The 27,744-nt window shown below is 41.3% G+C and overlaps 1 protein-coding gene across 3 annotated transcripts in view; it reads right to left on the bottom strand.

Annotated features, from left to right (window-relative positions):
* The window catches only part of LOC137448917 (bifunctional heparan sulfate N-deacetylase/N-sulfotransferase 3), a 124,010-nt gene that overhangs the window by 38,005 nt on the left and 58,261 nt on the right, over positions 1-27,744 (bottom strand). Inside the window, exons 1-2 of one of the 3 annotated variants that reach the window (XM_068153923.1) lie at positions 18,167-18,258; positions 10,045-11,171 (exon numbers count right to left, since the gene is read on the bottom strand). In XM_068153923.1, the coding sequence (XP_068010024.1) occupies positions 10,045-11,025 (981 nt within the window). In that variant the 5' untranslated portion in view covers positions 11,026-11,171; positions 18,167-18,258. Of the gene's footprint in view, positions 1-10,044; positions 11,172-17,930; positions 18,098-18,166; positions 18,259-27,744 lie in introns of those variants that run through there. The other 2 variants (XM_068153925.1, XM_068153924.1) reach the window with 2 other exon arrangements.

Raw genomic sequence — 27,744 nt, 5'->3', positions numbered from 1 at the left:
AAGAGAGCTGTTATCCAAGCTCCTTGCACCATATTCATTATCACCAGCACATTTAGTTCTTATTTAATGCTTCTTCACACACCACCTCCAACTTTAGCTGTCACTCCAGCCAATAGGCACAGTAAGCAGAGTCTGGCTGGAGGACAAGAGCTACTCTCCAGGCAAGACCATCTTACACTGCACGGGCTGGCCATGAGCTTCTGCTGCAGCAAAGCCTGTGCTCCCTTATCCACCAAACACAGCTTGGCTCTGCTGCTTTCGGGCCTTTTACTTTGCTGTTGGCAACATTTGGCTCTGTACAGCTACTGAATGCTGAAAGTGTCTGGAAGGTTCAACATGGGATAAATGTCTAGGCTGAATCTCAGCAGCAGAGACTGTAGTAGCCTCACTTGACTGCACAGCATGGTGCAGCTGGGTCACCACATGTGCTCTGCTGAGTTTGTCAGTGGCTATATTACTCTCTTCATTCACAAATGTTTCTTTGTTTGGTCAGATTATTTTCTCCCTAAAAGAGCCAAAAAGATTCATGTGCTTCTGTTAATACAGCATGTGAATAAAAACTATCTATCTACCTTTGTCTCTATTTGGGGTGTACTGAGGCATACCAAGAGCTCTTTTTCTCTCTATGCCACATCTTTATTGACAGAAAAAAGAACTCTGACCAAAAAGATTTTCATTTTGTCTTTCTGCCTGAAAGCTCCATGTCAGAAGCACCTGGGAATTCAGTCTTCAGCTTGCTCACCAGTAAAGGGTCACAAATATTTACTTTCTTCCTTCTCTTGGTGAGTAGTTCTAAACTTGCTGAAATTCCCCTGCTAGATCAGCACCAGTATCAAAAGAAATGACAGAAAAAGAAAAAGCAAGCAAGACAAGACTGCATAAAATAATAGATATAATGCCCTAGTTTTTAGGATTGTATGTGGTCCACACAGAAGAGACATAAGAACCTGAAGTTAATACAAATGTGGAGTTTCACTTCCTCCTACATAGTACCTAGGATATAATTTGGCAGAGACCCCCCCCCCCCCAAGACTTTAGTGAAACACAGGATGTTAGCAAGAGAAACAAGGTGGGGACAATTCTGTTAGAAGGTGCTCTGCACACATCCTGGTTTTACACAAATGCTTGCATTCCATACTGAAAGTAATGTATCTAGTTCCACCTATGGTCATACAAACACCTTCCAAAAAGGCCACATCAAAATATTCATCCAAAATATTCATCCAAGCCAATGTCACTCCAGTCTTCCACAAGGCAAGAAGGAAGGTCCAGGCAACCACAGACCAGTCAGTCTCATCTCTATCCCCAGAAAGGTGATGGAGCAGCCCATTCTGGATGCTATCTCTAATGACATGGAAGGAAGGAAGGTTATCAAGAGTAGCCAGCATGGATTTACTACTAATGGGAAATCTTGCTTGAGTAATCTGATAGGGTGATGAAGCACTGGAAAAGGCTGCCCAGAAAGGCTTTAGAGTTTCCTTCTCTAAAGATCTTCAAAACCTGCTTGGACACAGTCCTCTGTGACCTGCCTTAAGTGGTCCTGCTTTGCAGGGGGGTTGGACTTGATGATCTCTGGAGGGCACTTCCAACCCCTAGCATTCTATGATCGTATGATTTCTAAAACACAACATTCCAGAAACTAGATCTACACAGATAAATATCCCAGCTGGCCAAATTCTATCCCGTGCAGAGAAACCAACACACAGGAATCCAGGCTGAGCTCTGCAGTTGACTATACTGTAAGAGATTAACAATATATCTTACAAATTCCCTGTCAATATGATATTCCTTCCAATAGCATATTTCATATCCTCTTGCAAAATCTAATTTTTTAAAGACTTACATAATCCTTTTACTTCCTCATGGATATTAGCCTCTCTTGTGAAACTCTCACTGGCTATTCAGCCTTCACTTACATATCTCTGTGCCTTACATTAAGGGTTTTTATCCACCCTCACTATTTATACCCTGCAGCTATCTGCAGCCTACTGCTTTCTGCTTTGGCCATTGTTACTTACTGAAGTGTTTAGCCTTTATATTTTTCAGTTTTTATTCAGACTTTCCCTGACTATTCTGGCTTCTCTAAGCACTCTCCACTCATTTTGGATTAGTGGTACAGAACTGAGCACAATACTCCAGAAACCTTCTCAGTCAGTGAGATGAAGCACTTTCCTGGTGTAAAATGATATTTTTCATGGTCAGCTTAAATTTCAAACCAGCTTACACTACAAACTCAGGTACATTTTAGTATTCATCTTATATTTAGGATACTTTCAGGATTAACTTTTTCAATGGTTCTATTACCTCTAATGAAGGCAGTGAGATAGCCCAAGGGATAAGAGGCATGTTTTACACCATAACCTCCCCACACTGTTTCTATAAATGCAAAATTATTTTCAGTCTCCTTTACAAGACCATTAGAGTTCTATCAAAGGCAATTCTGAGTTATCTTTAGTCCAAGTTTGCTTTAAAGTGGTAGCAGAGACACTTGGGTTGTTCCCAGGAGTGAGAACACTGAAAGTGCAAGTGAACAGGAGCTATGGGGCTCATTAGCTCCTCAAAAATGCAACCAATATTCCCAGAGCTAGCCCGTTACCTCTGCACGGCATGGAGGGGCTTCTGTCACATGAATTTACTGACTTGGGTTGGAATGAATCCTTGGAGCCTTACTTTGCACAGTCCCCAACTTTTTATTCCACCTCTCCACTAGTCACATTTGCAAATCTATTGCAGCACAGGTTTTGCAGCATGAAATAATATTTAATTTATGATTTATTACAGACATGAAACTACATTTGAAGGAGCTGTACTAAGTTATCTCCAGGACTGTAAAGGATCAGACAGAATCTCCTAAATAGAGTAAATATTTGTTTAAAGCAGTCATAAGGTTTATATGCTTTGTCAAACATCATAATTTTTAAACAGGGAGTAACACATTTACCTTGAACAAATGCTGAAGTTTGCATAGAAAAACAACCTGGGATTGGAAATAGATAAGGCATTGTTACTCCCAGAGAAATAAGACATATGATGAACTGCTTGTCTTTTTACTTTGTTTTGTAAGCTTATGCTTCCAGGAATCAGGAACCAGTCATGTAGCTGCACTGACTTCTGCCAGAGTGAACAGAAAGGACACTTTGCATGCAGCTGAGCTGTAAAAGAAACTAATGGAACAGAGCCCCACTTCTGCCCTCATTTTTCTTGTTTTAGCAGACTGCGTCTTCTTGATGCGACTTGATGGGAAGATGCAGAAGGAGGCAGGCCTGAGTTTGGCACTGTGTTTTACAGTTAATTGCTCACTGTCTGCAGTGTGGTTTTATTTGTTGCTTGTAAAGATTTTACGCCATTGCACTCGCTCTCTCGTCATGTGGAAGAGCCCTCAACAAATCCTGCAACAGCCACTAGCAGGGTGATGAATCCGGACAGCTCTGTGGCAAGCTGTAGTTGCATTATTATTATTTGTATTATCAAAGTTCTTTTTGAGCAAAAAGCACAGAACAAAAAGAGCCTCTGACCAAGAGAACTTGCAATCTAAGGAAAGAAAGGGATGACAGGATAGCTGAGGGGATACAATGCCAGGAGGCAGGAAAGCACTTTCAGCATAGAACTATTCTCCATTATGCCTCCAGACACATGGCAGAGCTAGAACCCTGCCCCAAGTCTGGTGCATTAACTTTGCAACATCTACACCCAAGTGCCTTCTCTAAACTTCCTTCTTTTGCTCTCTGAACATTGTCACTCATAGTGGGTGCACTGGATAGACATGAGTGTTCGTGTGGATTTGTTTGGAAGGGAAGCTTATGATCTGCATAATAAAGGAAATGGCAGAAAGAGTTATAACGTATTTGGTTAGCCCACTTGATGTTGACAGGGGGCTGGACTAAATGACCTTCAAAAGTCTCTTCCAACCAAAAACATTCTGATTCTATGATTTCAGGTGAGTATAATTGCTTAAGTTTGAAATAAACCAGCTTTCACGTCACAAAAGACAATCAAGAACAGGAATCAGCAAACAGCATTGCTAACAGAGTTCCATCCAGCCCAAGGATCATGAACTTTTCACCATTATGGAGAAATGTGGGGAATTAAAAAATAAAGTAATTCCTGTCATTGTCTGGAAAGATATAGATGACTGCATCCATTCTGCATAACTACTTAGTGGAACTCAGCAACTGATTCATAGCTAAGACAGCCTTACTTTGGTTCTATCATGACCACAAGCCAAGAACCAGGAAGCATGCAACTAAAGTCAACTCTGGTGCTGGGGTAGAAGAGCTTGAAGAAAATCACTCTTACTGCTCTCAAAGATCTCTTGGGATTTACCATGGCAAGAAGCAGTTTCTGCAGCCTCTTTGACAATAAAAAAGCTACAACTGAGAAGGATTTTTCTTTTCCTAGGTCCCTGCCACTGAATTCACAACAGGAGGAGATGGTGCAACCCTTGTAAAAGTCACTGTTTCAAGATTTAGGTTTGCAGGAAAGTGTATAATGTCACAGCTTTTAAATTAAAAGGCGAAAACCCAACACAACCAAAACAGATTCAGTTAATGCAGCACTGCAAAACTAAGTAGAAAAAAAATCAGCACAAACAAGTTTATGATTAGCGATCTGCATTGGCCTTCTGAGATCGCTTTTGTCTTAGCGCTCCAGAGCACGCTGCACTCAGCACTTCAGTTTCTTCACAGCTGATAAATACAAATGAGGGAGCATGGCACAGAACTGCTCTCTTGACACAACTCTCACACACGACACTTCTGAAGTGCAGACTGTGCTTACTTGTGGATGTGCAGAACTGCCACAAGAGTCCTCTGGAACAGGAAATACTTGGCATCTTTTAGGCTCAGTGCAAAACCAGGTAGGAAGAGATACACAGAACATTATTCTCCTCAACAATATAACTTACACTGCTTTGCTAAAGGCCTCAAAGGCTGCAGCACATCAGTAGTGAGCTGTAAAATTCTACATCTAGGACTTGTGTTTTATAACCAAGTCAATATGAAACACCTAAGGAGCTTCAGGTCAAATTGAGAAAGAATATATGTGCACACACAGCAAGCACAATGAGCAGCAGCATAAAGATACTATGGCTAATGGACTGGGAATGGAAAATGATCTAGCAAAAAGAAAGATTTTAATAGTTAATTCCTTATGTAATTTAAAAAGTGATTAAAAAGATCTTTGCTTTGGGGAGATAAAATTATTTAGAGCTCATTACAGTCAAATAGACATGAGTATCTCTGCTGATTCTTCAACACATTGGATGACACATCTATCATTTCTATACTGATAACCTTCCATGTGATCCTATAGATAAAGCAGCAAATGACTTACAGAATTAGACTTCTTCCTGTGACAGTTTAGGCTTTCTGTACCATTTAGCCATTCTGCCTTAATGCAAAATATGCCTAAGCCTCTCTTCTGCTGCAAATATTTAGGTTATTCCCATGCAAGTGTAACTCAAAAGATATGCCTCTGTATTTTCTTAATCTATAACCAAGTGTGAGCTCTACCACTGCAAGTTCTGATTTCTTTCCACATCTGCTCTACAGGGTGGAAAGACATTCCATAGGTTCTACAGCACTGTAGTTATTTAATCTGTGATAATTAATGTGGATACAGTTGGAATGCAGTGAGTAAACAATTAGCTTTTAGGGGAGAAATCTGTTATTAAACAAAATGGGATTATACTAAATGAAAGATTAGGCCACCAGTACACCAAGGAAAGAATACAAAACTGACACCACTGGCTTTGGAGCACGGAAGAAGACTGATCTGACCAAATGCAAATATTTATATTTGATCTCAGTCAACAACAGAAACAAACACATACTTTTAAGGTACAATTCACTTAATGTCTGTCTAAGGAAAGCTATTTTTCTATGTTGTCTTCTAAGGAAGGTTAGAGGACTAGCTGCTATATAGCTGTCTACATTCTAAACATCAAAGTCTGGGCAAGATGACAGACTGCAAGTGATGGAGCCTAAAACACTACAAGTCTATTCTTTTGGCTAAATACTCTCCATTATGAGAACACTATTTGGCACAGATGGCACACAAAGAGGACAGCTCTTGATGTCCAACTCTTCGATACTCTAATGCCAAAAGAATGCAGATTCAAGTTTGCATTGCCCATTTCAATGCACACTACTAACTGCAGTGCCTAAGTGCTCATAAAATAGAGCAAGGAAAAAAAAGAGATTTATCATCCCCCCTCCCAATAATGAATATGGTTAATATGAAGCCTTTTTCTTGGCCATTAGAAAAGAATAATTACAAGCGCCGAAAAAGATTAGACTGACACGAAGAAAGTGAAGAGAGACCCATCCTGACTTCAATTCCAAATGCCTCTTTTCAAAAGCACACAAAGGACAAGACAGTCAAGAGCAGATCACACAGCTAATTATTTGGAAAAAATAATTTTAAGTGCTCTAATTTTTCGTTTGCAAAATGTGATCAACTCTCAAGGAAATACAGAAAGTGCCTGCATTGGGGAAATGAAGAAAAAGGTACCAGCTTACTGCCCACACCACCAGCACTAGACTGACTGTCAACATGGAAAACATTGTATTTAATCTCCCCTCTATTACCAGCTGCTTTGCTCTTGGAAAATATCTCAATATAATTACAAAAATTTCCACAAAGAGTAATTGTAACAAAAAAAAAGATATTAAATTAGTAGACCATCAGCTAGGAACAGTCATGGTCTATTAAGATAAACTTACTCTGTGGATATAAAGATAGACTTTCTGTGTATGTCCATTTAAATGAATTATTTGCACTGCACAGCCTCTTAGCCTTCTAAAAGACACAAGGAAAATAAAACATAACACTGTCACGGCATAATGGTCCCTCCTGCCTGACAGACATTAGAGAGGAAAAATGTTACTGAAAAATGAACCTCGAGATGACAGTACCAAGCTTATTTTCAAAGTGGGAGGCAATTAAGACCATGAAAATGTTCTCTTCCATTATTTCTATTATACCAGAGAAAGATAAAGTAAATAAATATGAAGATGGATGGTTATTGGTGATGCAGTGACAGCCACTCACTATGTCACATTGAAGAACTATGTTCCATCAGTCCTGATTTCACACAGCGACAGGCAAATTTCTAACAATCAGGGACTCTCAAATTCTCAAGTACAGTTGCAAGATGTTTGCTTGCTTTCCTTTTTCTTTCTTTTTTTTAATTGAAGAAGATGTGGTGAAACTACAATAAACTTCATTTGTTGTTGAATGAAATAAACCATTTCTCAGTTTCACAGGATTCAGGTTGATAAATTATGTTTGAAGATTTTCAGAAGGGCTCTTCACACTTGTGTCCCTGACACTATAGATATGCTGTAGTACCACCACTTTGCCTGAGGTGCAAAAGATACTCATTCTGGAGGGTTTGCTTTTGGCTTGACCTTTTCTGAAGTCAATATATAATACCGACAGAAAACCTACCACTTAACCTTACGGTAGCAATTTTCTTAAGTGCTCATCTCCAATTAGCAAACTTTGAGAAAGTGGCCAGTCTAGGCTACCATCCAAACATTAACCACTCTGGCCACTTTGCAAATCTCATTTAGATACCTGAAGGAGACATTCCCTTGAAAACCTGGCCTTACATGCAATTAGGGTCTCCCTCCCTGCAGACAGTCAAAGGCGCTTGGACACGGCCCAGACTGAACAGGGGGGTTGGACTAGATGACAGCCAGAGGTGCTTTCCAACCTCAGTCATTCTGTGAATGGCAATGTAATGACTACACTAGCAAAATGCAAAAAAGCATTATACTTGGATCCATACTGCTGTTTAAAATGTAAGCTTAATAGAAATGGGTTAATCATGAGTACTGAAATTATACAAGTCTACATTTAGCAACCTGTTTTCACACTTGTGCAGAACCCAGTGCGCCTCTCCGGTTTAATAGGATGTCACTTATCCACAAACATACTTCACAATAACAGATTTTCAACTAGCCCAAATTGATTTTATTTCATTCCTTCCACATGCCATTGTGCCACAGAGGATAACTCCTTTGATATTAACAGTAATGAAGATGCATTGCATCTGACAGTCCTAACAATATGTTTAACAGAACATTTTAACTTTAAGTAGATGAAAAATCAGAAGGGAACTCTTTTTCAGATTCCACTGTTTCAGAACACAGTTCTGAGTAAATGAAATTATCCTACTTAAAAGTTATTTCCACTTTGGTATTACTTCTATTTAATTTGACAGGTTTATTTTGGGAAGACAACATTCTGACACACTGCAAATTATTCTCCTGAAACAATACAGCTTATCCTTTTATATCTGCTTTAATTAAATTTGTCTCAAACAGCCTCCTGTTTCCAGTAAGTAATTCTGGCAATTAATTATCCTATCTCATCCTAAAATGACAATCCTAAGGTGCCACTCACAAAGAGACACAACACAAAACATACTGTTTCAAACTGCTACTGCACACCACAGTAAGAGATTTATTCAGGTGTTATTTATCTAATTTGTTTCCAGAAACTGCTGCGTCTGCAGAACAGGAGTTCCGACACTGATGTGGGTCAGACCTTGGAGTCTGCATTTAGGAAATTCTCAAAGCACGCTTTCCAAACTAAGTAAAATACTGCCATTGTGTTCTACCTAGAAACACCATTTGTTGAATCTCACCTTTTACTCCAGCTGTCTTCTGTGCAATTTGCGTACAGAAGGAAAACACCTACTCAGGAAGGAGGTAGGATCCTAAGTTCTAACTGCCTGTGCAGAGAATCTTTGGAAAAGAGTATGCCGCAGCTTTGAAGCAAATTAAAAGTGTAAATGCAAGTTCAAACCTTTGCTTAAGAAGCAAATATGCAGGGTTAGTGCAGCTTGACAAATAGATTAACACCGATACACGCAGTGCTGTCAGTGCCTTTCCTTTTCCCAGTTCCTCTCAGCTATGAATGTTTTAACAAAACATTCTTCTTTATTTTTAGCACAAACAGGGCAACAACCAGCACCTTAGAGATTTTTCACTTCTAGGCCAAGTACAGTTGGGCAAGGTGACCTCTGACTACCTGTTTCACAAAACAAAAGCCAGGTATGCAGCAAAGAATAACCTTGAGATGTTACCTCTGCTGAGCTATAACCACCACCTCACTCGAATGGCACAACAGAGTGAAAAATGACCTTCAGGAATGTGCAACTTCAAATGTTAAAACTGTCAAGTCATTTAGTGACAGAGCGAGCTTTTAAGACCAATATTAACACAAACCTTGCTTGCAAGGAAGAGCCATAACAGAGATAAGAAAGGTGAAATGTTGCTACTAACTCCAGACATCTGAAACCGATTCCAAACAGCTACTAGTCCAGTCTGCTCTTCAAAGCTTGTGCTGATATTTACTTTTGCTCACCACATTTAACTCCTGCTTGTAAAACTAGCAACACACACATTAGATATGAGCAGCACTTGGGTCCATCCCTGAAGTCCTGTGCTACTTTCAAATGCCACTGAAGCATGTGCTTAGATGAAAGCTATTGTCAGATTGGATAGTTAAACACTGCATTTATGTTTAGAATTGGGTGTGTTGGGTGGGTTGTGAGGAGTGTGAAAACACTACCACTCTTACCCACTCTTACCCTCATTTCTTTATCAGTTACTTAGCAACTGTTATTTTTAATTTCCTTTTGGGAGACTATTTTCCATATATAGTAAGGGGAAGAGAATTCAGAGGTCCCCATCAACCTGTTTATAGAACATAGCTCAGCAAGGACTTGCACATCACTTGAGAGAAAACAAATGATAGTAACCAGTGAGTTGTCTGAGCTTGCATTCTTTTCTAACACAGCTCCAAGTGACACTGCCTGGACTCTTCTCCAGCCTGAAGGCCAAAGTACCTGCTACACCTGGAATTGCTACCTACTCAAGGCCAGACAGACTGGCTTCTCTTTCAAAGCCCAGACATTTTGTGTTGGTACCTACTGGTCTGCATTTTCCCAATTCCAACTCTTAATAACTATGCACTTTAGGACCAAAAATGGCACTCTGATGCAATAACTATTAGTTTGTGCACATACTTTACCTGCACGTCGTTGGTGTTCATTCTCGTTCCCTCCTTTCCAACGAAGATGTCATCTATGTCAACCAGAATGTACCTATCCAAGGAGAGTCTGAGCTTCTTGCCAGACAGAAAAGAGATGGCATCTATGAAAATCAGCTTGTGCAGCCAAAAATTCAAGTTATTGCCGAAAAGGACTCGTTGAATCCCATCGTGGAGCCCCAGGTCATGAATTACTGTGGCATAGAGAGCACTTAGAGCAGCAGGTGGTGAAAGGTTTTCTGGTGTCTTTACTTTTGCAAATATCACTGGTTGATAAGCTGTATGATTAATCTGGAAAACTGCCCAGTCATTTCCAAGCAAGGGACCTTTCTCAAGCTTTGAAGATTTAGTCACATGGAGCAGTGGGGAATGAGGATTAATGCAACAGTCCTTAATAGCCAGATTGCTGTGGACATGGAAAGGAAAGCCCTTCAACTGAAAGCTCTGCAAGCTGTTCTCAGTGCCTTTGTGAAATCCAATAACACCTACACCATATTCTATACAGTACTTATCTAGAAGGCCTCTGTTCCAAGAGTCCATATTAACATACTTCAGAATATTTTCATATACTATGAGAGCATATTTGCCCTTATTCTTGTCTGTAAGCACTGGGAGGTCACCTTTTCCAGGTGCAATCTCAATGTGAAACTGAAATCGGCTAGATTCTAAAATGGTTATTATGTCTTGGCCTAATGTTGAGTACTGACTTTCCACAAACACCAGCACTACAAGATCTGTCCTCAGGGGATCAACAGGCTTCATGGTCTTCATCTCCATCAGCTTGTATGGCAATAGTTGAGGATCACCACATTCCAGTTCTGAAGAGACTTCAGGAAGTTCATTTTCCTGTTTGTAGCCATTATACAAGTAATATGCAGAAATAACTATGCTCACCATACAAAAAGTGGCCAGCAAAATAACTGTTCTTTGAAAATGTCTGTGAAGTTTCATGATAAAACTCATGTTGTTTACTTGCCTTAGATTGTTCTCGACAACAGCATTAAAAACCAACACAGATTCTCAACAATTTGTTCCAGTCCTCTGAAATATTTATGTCACCATTGCAGCACACACATCTATCTTCCACAGGGCTTTACAGAAGGTATAGTCTAGAAGAAAAGAAAATCAGAGATTTAATTGAGGCATCACTCCTGTGAAATATCACCACACTTGAACTAATGGTGAGCAAAGGAATCACTACAGCATGTTCAGAAGCAAACAGCTCAAAGCTTTGATAGATTCTTTATGAAAGTGTGCATTAGTAGTGTTATTTCTTCCTGGTACCACCAGCTGCCAAGTGCATTTGAATGTCTCAGTCTCACAGGCTCCTTAGCCCAGAGGATCAAGTAAAAGAGGGGTTAGCACAGGAGGCTCTGAAATGCAAGATATGGTGGCAAATAGCTTACTGGGTTTTCTGAATATTTTTTACCCAAAGATAAAACTTAACTCTGAGTTAACTGCTGATTACATAAACACTGAAGAAAATTTATAATCTTCTTCCATCCACCCCTAGTAAGCTGGGGGAACATCAGTTTAGATGACTAAAGATATTTTGTCTCATATTGACTTTTAAAGAACCAGGAAGCTGTTATCAAAACATGCACATTTCAACTGTTGCATACACATGTATTGACACACTCTATGTTACAAGTATTAACAGGAGTATTTTCCAAACAAAACTACACTTTTTCCTGCAACATCACAGGTAAAGTAATAGCATTTTACTGCTCTCTGTACTCTTTTGCAAACTGTTGGAAGTTCTTTGTATTAAAAAAAAAGGCATTAAATAATTCAGTGTATAAGTCAGTCTCTGTTCTGAGTGGATTTACACTCAGCTTTCAACCTCACCAGCATCTGCACAGAAACTGGCACATAGCTTTAAGCCAGGAGATTGGCCTTTCACCCAAGACTTGCCTTTCATCAGTGTTAGACAAAAATAACAATCCCAGTGCATCAAAAAATAAAGACCTAACAACAATCTGAAAGTTTTGGGATGTCAAATCCTTGTCACACTAGCTTCAAGAATATGTTTAGATAGCAGAAAAGAGATATTTAATATGGTAAGAAGTAGCTCTGTCCTGAATGAGTAAAACCAGAGAGATGGTTCCAGACAGCTGATTTTTCATTACACACACAAAGGATTCTCTTCATTTTGCATTTCCAGTTCAGCTGCCTGAATGCCAAGAAACTCATGATTTTAGTGGCTAAAACGAATACTGCTTTCTGTACAAAAGCTGTACATACACCTACTTATCTTCAATAGCCATAGGCCTGGCTAGCTTACCTCACAGAGAACTCAGGCCTGCTTCACAAAAGGGATGTGAGCCTGCAAAGTGGAACTCTTGCTGGCAAAAGTCCAATGGATCACTTCTTGAAATGACAGTCAGCCACCACACAAGAACAATGTCCACTTGCTTCTTTGAGCCCCAAGCTCTTCTAACATGGCCCCTAAATACCCCTATTCTTATGACAAGCCCCACCAAAGTCCTATTGAGAGGAAGTTCCCAGCAGCATGATGTAGAAGTTTCTTTTACCAGCTTGTGCCTCTGACAGTCACTTGAACCCTGTCTGAAGCAAGAAAAATTTAGTGACCTATGTTCATAGTCAAAAAGGGCTGATTTAAACAGAGTTGTTTGAATGAGAAAGTACAGAATGGTTGCAACCTAAGGGCTGCTAAAGTAAGCAGAGGGAGCACTTGAAACATTTGCAGCAATGATGCAGTTCCTAATGCTGTTCCACGGAGCAGAGAAGCAGAAGCCACTCCCAAAACCTTCAAGGAAATCTCTGTTATAGTATCCTTAGCTCCTAATTGCAGGTACTTCCCCGGGGTACAGAGTACAGATGTAAGGAGGAGTGGATGGAAATGCCAAAGCAGATGTGGGGCTTGACACAGATGTGGGGAATGAGGAATTCTCCAAGACCCAGCAGGATTCAGACAGACTTGGCATCCACTCAGCAGTGAAGACAGAAAGGAAGGGGAATTGAAGAGAATATGGCACAAGTTTTAAATGCCTGCTCTCCTGAATCAACTTTGTGTATGTAATTTCCACTTACTCTAATACTGTTTTGCAGTGAGAGTTCAAAAGAACATAGGAAAAAACCCCAAACAAACAAAAAACTACAAAGAGAACATGCATTTAGTAACATCAAAATAGTTTCAAAGCCTTGACAAGGTATAAGAGAAACAGCAGCATTTTTATCAGAGCAACAGTCCATGATAGATACTCCAGTGGTATCTTACAGTTCCATGCTAAACTAAGTCATTATGCAGCAGAATTGACAGTGGTATAGGTATCTTTAGGGTGTATCACCTACAACACACTGTAGGATCTATCAGTACTATTATTACAGTGACCTTTATCACAACTTTAGATGTGGCTTCTGGGGAAAGGGTGCAGGTCTTGTATTGCTTCCAACAGCAGAGCCAGACAAGGGGTGGAATTCAGAGCAGTGGGCAAGTTACTAGAAGCAGTATTTCAGAACAGGACAGTACTGATGGAGTCTTACTTTCATGACAAAAGAGTGAAGAAGTCATGATAGCTTGAACTGCTATACCCAAACAAAACAACCAAAACCCAAAGAAACAAACCCACAAAACCCTGAATAAACAAAACCACCACAACATCCTGGTTTAATAAACAATAAAGAAATCAAATGGTCTATAAACAATGCAGAAGAGTTGAAGCTGGCTAGCATTGTTTCAGTGAAAACCTATGAAAAAGACCTGTAGCTAATGAAGCAGTCAGCCCACTGCTTTCAATGGAGGTTCCATGAAAACAGGATGTAGTTTCACCTACATTCAAAGCACTTGAAAATGGGTGTCTGACATTGTATGAATCCAATCTTCCATAAAAGTCATGCTGAAATAGGTTTTACCAAGGAAATAATTTGTATTGCTGGAACGTGTCCAGAGAAGGGCAACAAAGCTGGTGAGGGGTTTGGAGCAGAAGCCCTATGAGGAGAGGCTGAGGGAGCTGGGGTTGCTTGGCATGGAGAAGAGGAGGCTCAGAGAAGACCTTATTGCTCTCTACAACTACTTGAAGGGAGGTTGTAGCCAGGTCGGGGTTGGTCTCTTCTCCTGGGTGGCCACCACCAGAACAAGAAGACACAGTCTCAAGCTGTGCCAGGGGAGGTTTAGGCTGGATGTTAGGAAGAAGTTCTTCATAGAAAGAGTGATGGGCCATTGGGATGGGCTGCCCAGGGAGATGGTGGAGTCACCATCACTGGAGGTGCTTAAGAAGATACTAGATGGGGTGCTTTGTTCCATGGTTTAATTGATTAGATATTGCTGGATGATAGTTTGGACTCGATGATCTCAAAGGTCTTCTCCACCCTGGTTAATTCTATTCTATTCTACCAAGCAAAGCAGTAAAAGCTGTCTCTGGTTTTTATCTAGAGCTTTCTTAGTTTAGAGGAATCGGCATTTGATATCCTACAGAATTTTGCCTTTTCATGCCACCTGAAACTTCAGACTAGAAGCTTTTACCTGTGTTTTTCCAAGTATGAGGTATCAAAATGCCTCCTCAATGTGAAAATTACCATCTCTGAACATTAAGAACTTTGTTTTTAAGTTGTGGACTTGCTACAGAGATCTTGTTAAGAGAAAGCTGAGTCATAGAAGTAAGTTTTGCATTTTATCCTGAGTACAGCAAGACTCAATATCACTCCCATCTACCCTAAAAGTGACTGCTGTAGCCCAGGGCAGTTTACAGTAAAATCTTATAGGTACAGGAAATAAATATCACTGTATTAATTGGAAGATTTACAGTTCTAAGCAGTACTTCTAGATATTCACACTTACAGGTGCTTTCAGACAACAAGCATGAAATAGATGCATTAGTATCAAGATCTTCAGCTATAGGTTTGTTGTGGTTCAGGGTTGGATTTTTTGTTTGTTTGGTGTGTTGGTTTTTTTTTGCGAGGGGTTATGTGGCTTTTGGTTTTTTTGTTTAATTCACTAACAAGGTTAGTGCTGATGAGAGAACAAATACTGTGGTGAACTCAAAAAAGCTGAACTGCACCAAAAGGAGCCTGGTGAGTTCCTACCATTTGCAGCTTTTAGTTTGTTATTTCTTTGCTAAGCATAAATAACCAGATTCTTGGCTTTGTTTCAGCACAATAACCCTAATGGAAATACTTACAGGACACAAAACTGGCTGAGGACTGGGCTATTAATGAGATGCAGTAAGTGAACATAAAGAACATGAAATTGTAAGTCTTGTTTTTTATGTTTTCTAGCAGCAAAATTCGTATTATCAATACCACAGCGGCCTCCCCAGAAGTCTGCAGTTAGGCTGGAACCCAGTGCCAGGGCTCAGACTCCTGGGCAGCTTTTGGCAGTCTCTGCTCTGTCATGGCAACCCCACAAGCATTGTGCCCTCCTTGGTGTAATTTTTGCACCAAGATTTTCATGGTGCACTCAGCCCCTTTCCATGGGCTTTGTGTGACTGGCTTTCCCATACAGCAGAATCATGCCATCCTCTGCATTCAGTAGCTTAAAAAACGTTGGTTCTGACCATTCAGTTTCATAATTAGCACTGATGTTTTATGGAAGTAAAAAAAAAGAAATCCCTCTAATGGCATCAATTTGAGGTTCACATTATCATACGCTAATGAATAGATGCCCAAATAGGAAATCGGGCTTTCAACATAAAGACAGACCTGAAACTGAAAACAAACAAAAAAATATCGAAGTTGTATCAAGAATATCAATAAGATTCTAAGAACTATAAGAAACATCCTTCTTGAAATCAGTTGTGTTAAAAACTATCAAGATTAAAACAATGGGCTGAGCTAAAACATCCACAAGCAGTAAGAATTTGCTCTCAAATCCCATTTTCCAAAGCACAGTAAAAAACCCCTGGTTTAGTCTTACCTTGGGCCTGTGCAAGGGCAACAGTTTACTGTGGCCCTTGATTAAAAACAGTAAGTTGTGTCATACTTACATAGAGACAGAAACAATATTATTAAAGGGTAACAAAATTCCTTTTCATCAAGAACTGCCAAGAATTGGAGCTAGCTCAGGACTGATTAGTCATCACTGGTATTCAGATACATTAGATTTGTCTGGTTACATGGACCTGGATGTATTTTTAAATACCTTTCTCCTCTTCTAACAATCCCCATCATTATATTCTGGTTCTGTTCTTAGCAAACTGGCCGCTACCACAGTGCCAGCACCATGCTTCTGATCTATTAAATGAAGAACAAGTTTCAAATGAAGGATAGACAAAACCCAGACATACTGTACAATATGTTAATATGGGCATTTAAATGCTACTTAATTGCTCTGAACATAAAACCCTGCTTTGGCCAGTCACCCTGAAATATGACCTTAAAGGAAGTACTCCAAAGTCATTACATTAGCATCACTGAAATGGAAATCTCTGGACATACAAATGACATGGTAAGATGCTGCAAAGTGCCTTTGGAAACAACCAACCCTGAGATGGACAGCAGTGATCCAATTTTTAAACTGCTTTTGAAAATATGAAACTGTGTCTCCAAACACTGAGCTCTGTCTTGCAGCATTACTCTACTGGCTGAAGTACTCAAGCCGTGGTAACTCAGATGAGCAAACCCAGGCTGAGAATGAGAGCTCACCACTGCCTATTAAGAAGGTATTTTCAACTTGATTGAGGAGATGGTGAGATGAGACATGAACTGTCAAGGGAAGACATTGAGACCCTTTAGTATCACGTAACAAAACCTGTAATGTGTGAATATGGAAGACCTAACATTCTCCCACATAGATATAGATAGATAAACCCACAACAAACAGAATGGCTTAGGCAGAAGAAAAACCTGATAGGCAGACAAGCTTTTTCAAGTGCTTGGGGCAAACAGTTTTCAGCAGCTATGTCTGCACTGGTTCATGGTGCATTACTAGATAACCTTACAGGCTAGAAGCTCATGCATTAGGATTTGTCATTGAAAATAGTTGTGAAGATTAAATAGACTTTATTTATGACGATTAAATGCTTTAAAAGAAGGATCGGAAGACTTTGTAACAGAGCACAGAACTTGGATTTGATTTTCAAATTACCACTTTACCTTTACATTACACTTTCTACAAAGAAAGTACCACTACACTTCACACAATTTTTCTGAGACAAATCCAATGATTTTTCAGCACTGGTGGAAGCATCACTATCTAAGGCTGAACGATCTGCCCAAGGTCTTTAAGACAAATGTACAGCACGTTACTGCGTCCCTGCCCATACCACTTCTCCCTCTCCCTCCACAACTCCCAAGCAAAAGCCAAGTTTAAAGGGTTAATACAGCAGAGTTTATCACCACTCCTGAGAGATCCAAGTGATGATAATGACAGTCAGAAAAAAATTTTCTTCCACTTTTTGTTTTATTAAAAATCAAACCCCCAAAACACAAAAACCTGCAGCAATTCTCTACCACAAGTCATAATGCAAAAGATTACATAATGCAAGTTTTCTATCCATTCCCAAAGGTTCCCTGTGACAGCTGAGATAAGCAGTAACATGCACTAATACCTGCAAGAGGTTTTGGAGATCCAAGTAACTCCGAACATCTGAAGTTATTAATAATTACTGCTGTACGAGGACTAATTTTGCTCCTCAACACAGCAATCGACCTACGTCCACAAACACTAGAGGGCAACAACGTCGCACAGAAGAGCTCCGGGAGGAGACGAGCCAAGCGCTGAGGGCTTGGTGCGGGTACCACAGCAGCAGTGAGATGCTAAGTGAGCCGGTACAGAAACAAAACAAAATAAACACCGAAGAAACACAAACCTGACCCCCAAATGCCCTCTCCCGCCACGCAGCGGGACAGCCGGTACGCGCCCGTCTGCTAGAGCTGGAGCCCCGGCAGCGCTGCCGCCCCGCACTCACCGGGTAGCCGCGCTCCCGGGCCGGGCCAGTCGGTGTCCGCGGCGGCTCAGAGCCTCCGGAGCGGCTCGGACAGCGCCTTGCCGGCAGCGAACAACTTTGCGGGGGGCAGAGCGAGGCACACGGAGAGGCGGCCAGGGCCAAGCAGCGCGCACCGGCTGCCCCGCCGAGTTGGGAGACTTCGCCCTTTCCCTGGGCCCGGGGACACCGCGCAGAGCAGCCCCCGCCCCAACCGTTACCTCCAGGCGCGCTCCGCCAGCATGTCACCGGCCCGGGGCCCGCCTGAGGGCGAGTGCCCGCGGCAGCTCCTCTCTCGTCCAGCGGAGCCTCCTCCGGGCAAGAGACGGCTGCACCCAGCGGGCGCGGCACCGCCCCAGCCGCGGCCCGCCCGCCCGCGGGGAGGTGCGGAGCGGCGCGGAGCCGAGCGGCTGGGCTGCCCGCCCCGGGGTGCGAGCGCCGCCCGCCTCGCCCCGCCTCGCCTTACCGGAGGAGGGGCACCGAGCCGCCGCTCCCGCGCTCACCGGGGCGGGGGCGCCGCCGCGCCGCCTCCTCGCCGCGGGCCGGGCTCGGCACTGCCGCTCCCTGCACGGGCAGGGGGCCGAGCCCTCGCGCTCCTCCTGCCCTCAGCCAGCTGCGCGCGCGGCACCTGCGGCAGCTCCTGCCCGCGGCAGCTCCGTCTGATCGCCAGCAAATCCCAAACTCCCTCTGTTGCGGGGGTTTCCCTCCCTGTTCTAAAGAAGGCGTTGTTATGTTTTTGCTTCTCCAAAATAAAACGTCTCAAGCCCCTGCTACAGTAGTGCCGAGGGGAAGTTTAGTTCAAATCCGGTCCCAAACCTATCGCTGTGGGTGTGGGTTCAGGATGCGATCCACTCCCCATCACGATTTTGTGGTTTAATCGTTTTAAACATAGGGCACAATGGTGGGGACTCCCTAAGGTCAATTTTATTTTCTCAAGGCAATTCGGGGTTAAAATCTTGAAAGAACGCCAGATGATGTGTTTGCAGTCTTGCTGATTTTCCTTACTGAATTGTGTAACCCCATTTTCCCCACCCTTAGTCCTTCTGTATCCTGCACCTCCACTGTGCATCCCCAGCTCTGGAGATGGGACTATTTCATTGCTGTGGGTTAGAGAGCTGTGATTCCCTCTCTGAGCTGCATTAGCTGACTTCTAGCCTTCACAAATGGGAAATGAATTAATAAACTTTACAAGCGCCCTCTTGATCTAGCTAATTTACTCCACAATTGCATGATGATTGTTAGCTCACCTAATGGCTGATAGTTCAATACACCAGATTAACTCCATCTCTGGCAGTTGTCTGTCCAAATCTTTCTTTCTATGACTCATTCAAGATAGAAAATTAAAAGAAAAAAAAGCTAAAGTAACCTGAACATTCTTTTTCTAAATATCAGCAGAATTTACAGTTTTTCATTTGGTAATATTATTTACTGCTTTCTCCTCTTTGTTCCTCTCTTTTATTCTCATGACAAACTCTAAAGGAACATCCCTACATTTTAATGTCTTCTGAACTAAAAAGCAGCACAAAGCCCCAGGCCCCATGACCTAGACTTCCGGCAGGACTTGTTGGGGGCTTGTTCTGTGAGAGGTTATCAACCCAAATGACAGAGAGTCCATCTGAAATCCTGCTGCCCACTCAGTATTCTGAGCAAAGGGATTTTTTCCCATGTTAGGCTTATCGACTGCATAGATATCCCGGTGTAGTCTCGGTTTGGGGCCTCTCTGTTATGATGGATTTTTCCTACAACAAGCTACAAAGTATTGGATGGAAGACAGCCAAAAGTGACTGAAATTCTTGGATGTGAGTCCAAACTCACAAATGTGCATGGTTTCCCTTCCACCATTCTTTCTGACTCACTGGCACTGGTTTTCAGTTCTCGCTGGCCAACATGGACAGAAGTGTTACATACCACTTGTCCTCATAAGCACTTGGATGCTCACAGAGATGTGCTAGACATCTCACAGCTGAGGGCTTCTGCACTGCCAGTCAGCAGCTGTAGAACCAAGCAGTTCTGGCAGAAATATTAACAGCTTTGATCTTTCTTGGTGCTACTTTTCAGTTCTTTGCTCTTGAGCTGTCACTGCAAGGTGAACTGGGCGTGATATCTTAGCCATACACCTTCAGACATTGCTGCGGGTGTTTCTGGCCAAGATTTCTTCCTGGCTCCTGGTACCTCACAAAACAAACAGTAGTAATGTGGTGTTGCATGATCGGAGTGCTACCACCATAGCATTATTGTGGTTGTTTTGCAATGTCTGAGGTCACATCTAATGTGCATCTCCTGAGAACTGAAGAGATAAATGAGTAGTCAATCCAGACAAGAAACAAGGTGGGAGGTAAACTTGGGCCACCGAACTGCACACAAAACACATGCACTGTCAGGCAACTGCGTATTTTTACCATGAGGTAAGGCACCATGCCTCCTGCTGCTGCTGTTACACCAGGCAGGGACTGATCCCTGGCTCCCAAACATACATATGGACTTGTGTCTGCATTTTCAGTAAAGAGCAAACATTGAAGCAAACTGTCCTCTGTTCCATGCCTGGGAATGTTTGCCAAAGGAACTATTTACCTCATTTGAAATTGTTGCCCCAAGCTAACTATATTCCCAGGGGAAGGATTCAAGATGATGCTAGGAAATAGACCGACACAACAGATCATGGAATGGTTGGAGGTCATTTTGTCCAACACTCCTGCTCAGTAAGAGTCACTCGCAGCAGGCTATCCAGGACCATGTCCAGTTAGCTTTTAACTATCTCCAAGGATAGAATTAATGAAACCTGGGAAAAATGAAATGCTTGTACACACCAGCCTTTACTCTCCTACCAAACTGTGTAACTCAGGTATGGAAATGCCAGACGGTATCTGGCAGTGAATCCTTTCTTTGAATATCTGTCCTGTTTCTGATAAATTGGTTATTTTCAACCTAATTACTTTGAAAATTGTACCTTAATGAGTTCCTATCTGTATAAATAACATTGTGCTCTGACAGCACTGCTGACTACTTATGCCCTTGTACATACTCAGAGCAATGTGTGCACACTTACACACAGGCTGGTCAATCAGATTATACCCTTTTTGTGGGAATACTGCAGTGGAAAAAGATGAAACAATGTGCTTAAGAACTTCCAGCACCAATCCCATCTCAGTTCAGCTTGGCTTTTTTGTCATCTTCTCTCAGGAGCACGTTTAAAGATGTTTTCTTGTAAGAAAGCAAAAAAAGAGGCAGCCTACCTCTGGTGATAGCCTCAGCTTTTTGCCTTTCTTACTGCTGGCCAGTACACATGGATGCTCTCTTTCTCCTTCACATTTTTCTTGAAATTCAAGTCTTCACACAACACTTCCTCCTTTTGCATAGTCAGCAATCTTTCTATCTGTCTCAAATGAACCGAACCCTGTCTTGGCTTGTATTCCTATCTCTTTCAGGCTGATCCTGCAAGGAGCAGTTCTAACCATTGCATGGTTCTTAGTCTGCAAATGAACTCTTGGTCCTTCCAAGAGCTGAAATCTGTGTAAAATTTAGGCATGTTTGTTCTGGTGGTTGTTATTACAACTCCCACCACCATTTGCATCTACAAGATAGACAGATGGATTACCTTGGGCATCATTCCATAAGCTAGGAAAAGGTTATTGGCTGGAGAGTTACATTTAATAACAAGAGTTTTCAGTTAAATACTTTATGCATCTCTTATCCACACACCAATTCTTATTGGTATTATTTTTGTTGACATTTTCTTGCAGGGAGCCATTAGGGTGACCGAGGTATTTAAAAGCAAGAAGCATCTGGGCAACTGCCTGTTACTAACCAGTTCATTGTGACTTTTTAAAAACTATTAAAAGTCTTACTGGCCAAAAGGCAAAGTTACTATGGAGCCACAATGCTCTTTAGATTAATCAGAAACTAGATTTTGTAACAAAGCTAATAATACACATTACTAAAAATGCCTAATATATTTCTCTTTTAAATACTATGCAAATATTAATTAATGAGTCCTTAAAGGGTATTTTTGTTGTGGATATTGATATTAGCATTCCTGTCCACATACCTGACATAGAATATTACTCTGTGAAACTGCCAAAGATCAAGGCAGTGACCCAGTGAGGGTTATGATCAGAAGTCAGAGAGCCCAGTGCAGGCTGGGAGACCATCTCACACTGTACTGAAACAGACATGGTCTGAAGCCAGTAAATGCTGTTCTATGTTAAAACACAAAGACCTAATTTCTCCCCTTAGTTAAACTGCAAAAGCCTTTCTTTACAAGTTTCATCTATATAATGACGAGAAGAAAGAGAAGTGTTTAAAGATTATTCTGTAGCAACAGTATGGGAAACCAGCCAGGTTTGTGCAGTGTCTCTGAAGAGTCACTAGCTTTCAGATGGAAAATACATTTATTGTTTCTTTTCAGTAGTTTCTAGCTATTTTTCAATACCTTATCCTTAAAATCCTACTATCTGCATACATTGTAGTAATATCTTTCAAACCAGTGGAAGGCAAGTTGCTAATTGCATGCCGTGGGTGATGGCTGCTTGGCAGCAGGAAGGCATTCTTATCTCTAGGCTTAGCATAAACTATTGTTATAAATATGTTTTGTTCCATTTTAATCAGGATACTGAGACAATTGTCATCCTTGTACAATGATCAAATGGCCAACTCTGGAATTCAAGAAGCTCAAAAAATCATTAGGTATTTCTGTTCTAAGCTGCAAACCCATCATTTTCTGTTCAAGTCACATGCCACATGAAGTGTGAGACAGATTCCTTAATGAGGAGGACTGAGTATTTTCTGTCACAATTTACCAGGGAATTTTCTTATGAAAAGAGAGGAAAGACTTTTCCTCCCCATTATATCAGGTTTGTAGGCTTCAAGTTAACTAAATATTAAAAAAATAACAGCATAGATTCAGAACATATTAATTTTAGTTAGCTGGTTTGAATGTGTGCCAGCTTGAGTGAAAGCTCCATGGTAATACTGAAATTGGTTACAGGAAATGGATAATGGGGATGGAAGAGAGTTAAAAAGAAACCAAGTTGCTATAAGAACAAGCAACACTCTAAAGCATCTTTGCCCTTTTAAAGAAAGTAAAATGTAATTAAAACTTCTGCTAAAATTTTATTTTAGGGTATGTAATAAAGTGGGGTATTCTCTGAGCTAAGAAGAATTTGCATTATTATCCAAAAATCAACTATTTTTTCTCATCAATAGCAAAGGAAAAGTTCTAAAAAACCCAAAAGTTTTAATTTCAAAAGGAAAAAAATATTTGCTGTACCCATCTCTTCAGTCCAGCAATAATCCAAAAGCAGAATGGCATTTACTGGAAGATCATCACAATTTCATCTTCCTGTTCCCTCAGATAAAGTAACTCTGGAGAGCAAGGCTCATTTAGCTAATTTTGTTTCAAAGAAGCATCCTTCAGCACTGCCTTCATCTTCTTCATGCCCTTCCCTTATTTCTATACAAATAAATTCCTCCTGCCTTCTCTGCTCCTTGAGCGTGCAACACCTAAAGCACAGCCCAGCTTCCCTTTGCCCTTGAAGGCAGCAAACAGAGAGTAATAAGCAGAGGCGCTTGCAGAGGTATGGGAAGTTATTCAGAATGCAAGGTAAGGCACTGCAGAATCAATGCCATGAATGTCTGCTATAAACTGGGAGCTCATCAGTTGGAAATCACTGAGGTGAGAAAGGATGTGGGTACTAGTTGAAGCTAGAGAATGTCTGTCAGCTGCCAAAGTGATGTGCCTGGAAAATACCACAAGTGGTGCTTGCAGAGGAAAAGAGGAGGTAGAAATGTTGAAGGTGTTGATACTGTTGCATAAGGCTGCAGTAAGTCCTCACCTGGAATGTTGTTTAAAGTTGAGTGAAAGTGACTAAAAGTGGAAGAGATGGAGGGAAGAGCCATTACTGTGATCAGGACAATATGCAGCCTGCCAGACAGCAGGCAAGGTGAAGGTTGAAAGGTATTGTAGGGGGAGAGACAAATATGCAGTGTTAGCTAACAGCTGCTTGAGACAAAAGAGATTTTGGGCATCACAATGCTGAGTAAAAACTGCACATAGGCTGGTAATTAGAAGAAGCTGTTAAATCATTGGAGTGAAGCTGATTTGTTCTGTGCACAGCGAGGGCAAACAGCGTGGCTACCCTCAAGATGGAGCTGAAGCCCCAACAGGACATTATTCATCAGAGCACGAGATTGGATTTGATGACTTGAGAGGATCTTATCGATCAGTGCCCCTATATTTTTTTATTGTGCTAGGATCAACAACAATGAGAAGGCTGACAATAAATCCTCCTCGTTGACGTCTAAAGTTGCTATCAGCTGATACAGCTACGGGGTTTTGTTTGTCACATTGATTGTTTTAGGCTGTCTGTGGGCACTGGCAAAGAAGAGCACCTGCATTCTGTTCACATGCATATGAACATCACCTCCCAAGTCATCATTTTTTAATGCAAGCTTGTATTCTGGAACACAAGATGTTAGCCTCCAGGGAGCTGTATCAAGTTGTCATCTGTCCCAAAAGTCAACAGGTTAAAAAAAAAAAGGAGGGGGGAGGGAATGATTGTGATTTATTTTTTTTTTCTGCTAGAATTAATTTGAATACTTTATTTTTCTGCTTATTAATATTTCAGTTCTCCCCAAACATGAAATGGATTCAAATATCAGATCTGCTGGTAGAACGCTTCCTTTTGTCATATATTGTTTTGACTTAATCACAACAAATTATGCCAATAGTTCGCCCCTGTATAATCATGCACCATGCACAGAGATCTTAATTACCCTGTTCATCAAGTAAGGATATCCATGATGGCACATGTTATCCAGGGTATTATTCTATATTGTAAGATGTGATGCCATATGAATACCATATGGGAGGAGGATTTACAAAAGGGTATAGGCTAATAAGAGTGCTTTATTCCACTCAGAAAACTCAACACAATTTTTTGGCAAAAATCCAGAGACTGTAATGACATGCAAAAAGTTATCACCTTAAAGGTAATGCTAACCCAGAAAAAATGAAGACTAAAATGAAAAGCTGAAATTTCCCGTTGTTATTACTGCCCCACTGCACTGGGTATTGTGCAAATATATGAAAAAGGTGGCTGCTGTCGCGAGGAGTTTAATTCTACCTTTCAGCTGGTGTTCTGGAGAAGAAGGTTTAAGCTAGCAGCTGGTGGTCATATAATAGCAGTGAATTATAATGCTTTATAATGCCATGGATTTTGTCTGTAATTCCCTGTGAATTTTACCAGGAACTGTGCTTAGAAAATGTTTCAGCATGGCCCCAAATGTCAGACTTGCCACTTAATTTTGTTTGCCCCCATCTTGTGCACTGAGACTTCTCCTAGGTCTGAACTCCACAGGAAGGGGCACAGAAGGAGCTGGAGATTGAAGCTGACTTACACAAAATCCAGATATGGGTCTCTGCTCATTATTTGCCTGTGAAATCTCTTATGCATTTGAGATGGTGTGGTCTAGATGTCTTTAACAGTAAGAGATGAGTCTATGATCCTTCAGTTCAGCAGAGGGAGCACAACTGGTATCTTTGTCGCCTGACAATGCTACAGTGATTCTGTAAAACTAGATTGCATCTTCCAACACAATTTGTAACCAGCTGGATCCTAGTGAAAGTCCTGATCCTGCAAACTAATCAAGTGTGCATTTGACCATATACATAGGAGCAGCCTCTGTGCCAGTGAAGCCTGGTAGTCCCTGGGAGATGCCAGAGGCTTGGACAAGTAATTGAGAATGCAAATAATTCTAGTACTGTAGTAAAGGAATTAATTAGGGGTTGAGTCAGGGGGCAAATGCCTGTTCCCATAGCTCACCCATCAACACAGCGGGGTGCAAAGGGCTGTGTCTACATGGGACATAGTCCATCCCTTCCAGAAAACAAATAACTATTGAATAAAGAACAAAACCAGGCAAAACTAGCAAGCTACTTTCAAATCTTGTGTTTCCTGCAGTATTATTCTCCCACCATTGTGAAAGTCCTGATTAATTCTCAGAGTCTCTTCAAGAGGCAGGCCAGGAGAGGTAGATACCCAAAGACAGGCCTGGGCTGCTGCAGCAGTCCCGCAGGGAGCATGTGTGTTTCTCCCTGCACTGAGCACATTTGCTGCTGCTGTGAGCAGGGCAGAACTCAGAGATTAACCACGTGTGACTGCCACACTGTGCTCCTACCAGTGAAGGGGCCACCAGCAAAGCAGCTGCATTCTGCTCTCTCAGAACCTCTCTGAGGATTTTTTTCTTTGCTCTTTTATTCCTCTTCCAGCAGCACACTGTCCCCATGGCTTGGAGCTAAGAGTTTGCTGTTCAAAGAGGCTGCAAACAGGTAACCGAAAGCATATCTTTCTTTTTCCTTAATTTTCCTGCCTTCTCACTTTTCTTTCCACATCTTCTTCTGTTCCTCTCTTCTCCTCTTTCTTCTCCTTTTTTTGTTCTTTTTCTTTCCCCAGAGAATCCAGACATAAATAAGATGCACATGTTTAAAACAAACCCATACACATTATACAGAATCGTATTGATCTCAGCAAGGCTATCATTAGGTAACAAAAAAGGACAACCAACACTCTAAGAAAATACAGAGAGGCAGCATGGACCTTTATAAGGCAATTTACACAAATGTAAATTGAGCGTGTTCATCCCTGTTAAAATATCTAACCATCTGACTAGCAGTCCTTGGCTTCAGAGGCTGTCAGTGACACTGCATCAAGAGAAATCTCTCCATGGAGACTGACCTTCTCTTCCTCCCTCCACCCTTTCTCTTTTAGTCTCCATATAAATCAAATACAAAAGTTTTATAATTTTAATGGTATCAGTATAAAATCCTCCAACATAAATGCAGCCTGCAGAGGCTACAGGAATTAAGATGTAACTTTAAAGTACAAGAAACAAATACATCAGAACCACTGGAAAGGTTTGTTATTCTGCATCTCTAGGGTTGTGACACAATATCCTTAGGCAGGAGTTAAAGGAATTGACTTTACTATAATATTGGAGGCTGATGACTGCTGTCCCTGATTACCATTCTGTTTAACGGGTGGTGGGTCTAATCCCCCTAATCAGTCTCATGAGCTTCAGTCTCAAAACACAGTGGTTTGCTGTGGTCTGTGAGATGCTGAAAAAGCCTGAAGGTTTCCCAAATCTAACTACTCAATTTGTTTGTCTCACTCATGCCTCAGATGAGTAACATGATTACATTTATCCTATAAACTTTTTCCCCTGATATAGTATCCAACTGGAGTCCAGGGGCAGAATACCTAACTGGTTTGAAGATGGACCCATCTATTAAATGCCATAAGGCAAGTGAGAAAGCTGAGGCATACTGAGTTTAGCAAGTGAGCACCAGAGCCAGGGGAAGAACTGAAGAGTTATGATTCCTAACAAGGAGCTTCTGCCTGAGTATGTTTTTGTGTCAGGTATTTTTCACTGAGGGGCACTATCCCCTGCTAGGCCCTCCAGTTAGTACAGGACACTGTTTTAAAATGATTCGCTAAAATAGTATTTTTACTCTTCCAGACAGTATCTGCCATCTGAAGCTTGTTCCTGAATGCAGATTGGTGAAGGTGCATGCTTTGCCTATAGAACAGGAGCATTCTCCTTCTTTCTTTATCTTACTGCTACACTATTTCTTCTCTTTGACATAAACAACGTCCAAAGGACTCTCATCCCATATACATACAGTACGAATGGAACAAACAAGGAATTACTTATGCATATTTAACTGTGCTCTACAGCTTATTAGATGTAGATAATTACTATTCTAGACAGGGACATGTTCTTCTAAAAAAGTCCATCTTTGTAG

The sequence above is a fragment of the Melanerpes formicivorus genome, unplaced genomic scaffold (genome assembly GCF_026170545.1).
Source record: "Melanerpes formicivorus ecotype bairdi unplaced genomic scaffold, bMelFor1.0.p_v2 SCAF_27, whole genome shotgun sequence".
NCBI lineage: Eukaryota > Metazoa > Chordata > Aves > Piciformes > Picidae > Melanerpes > Melanerpes formicivorus.
This window is presented reverse-complemented; position numbering and strand designations above follow the sequence as displayed.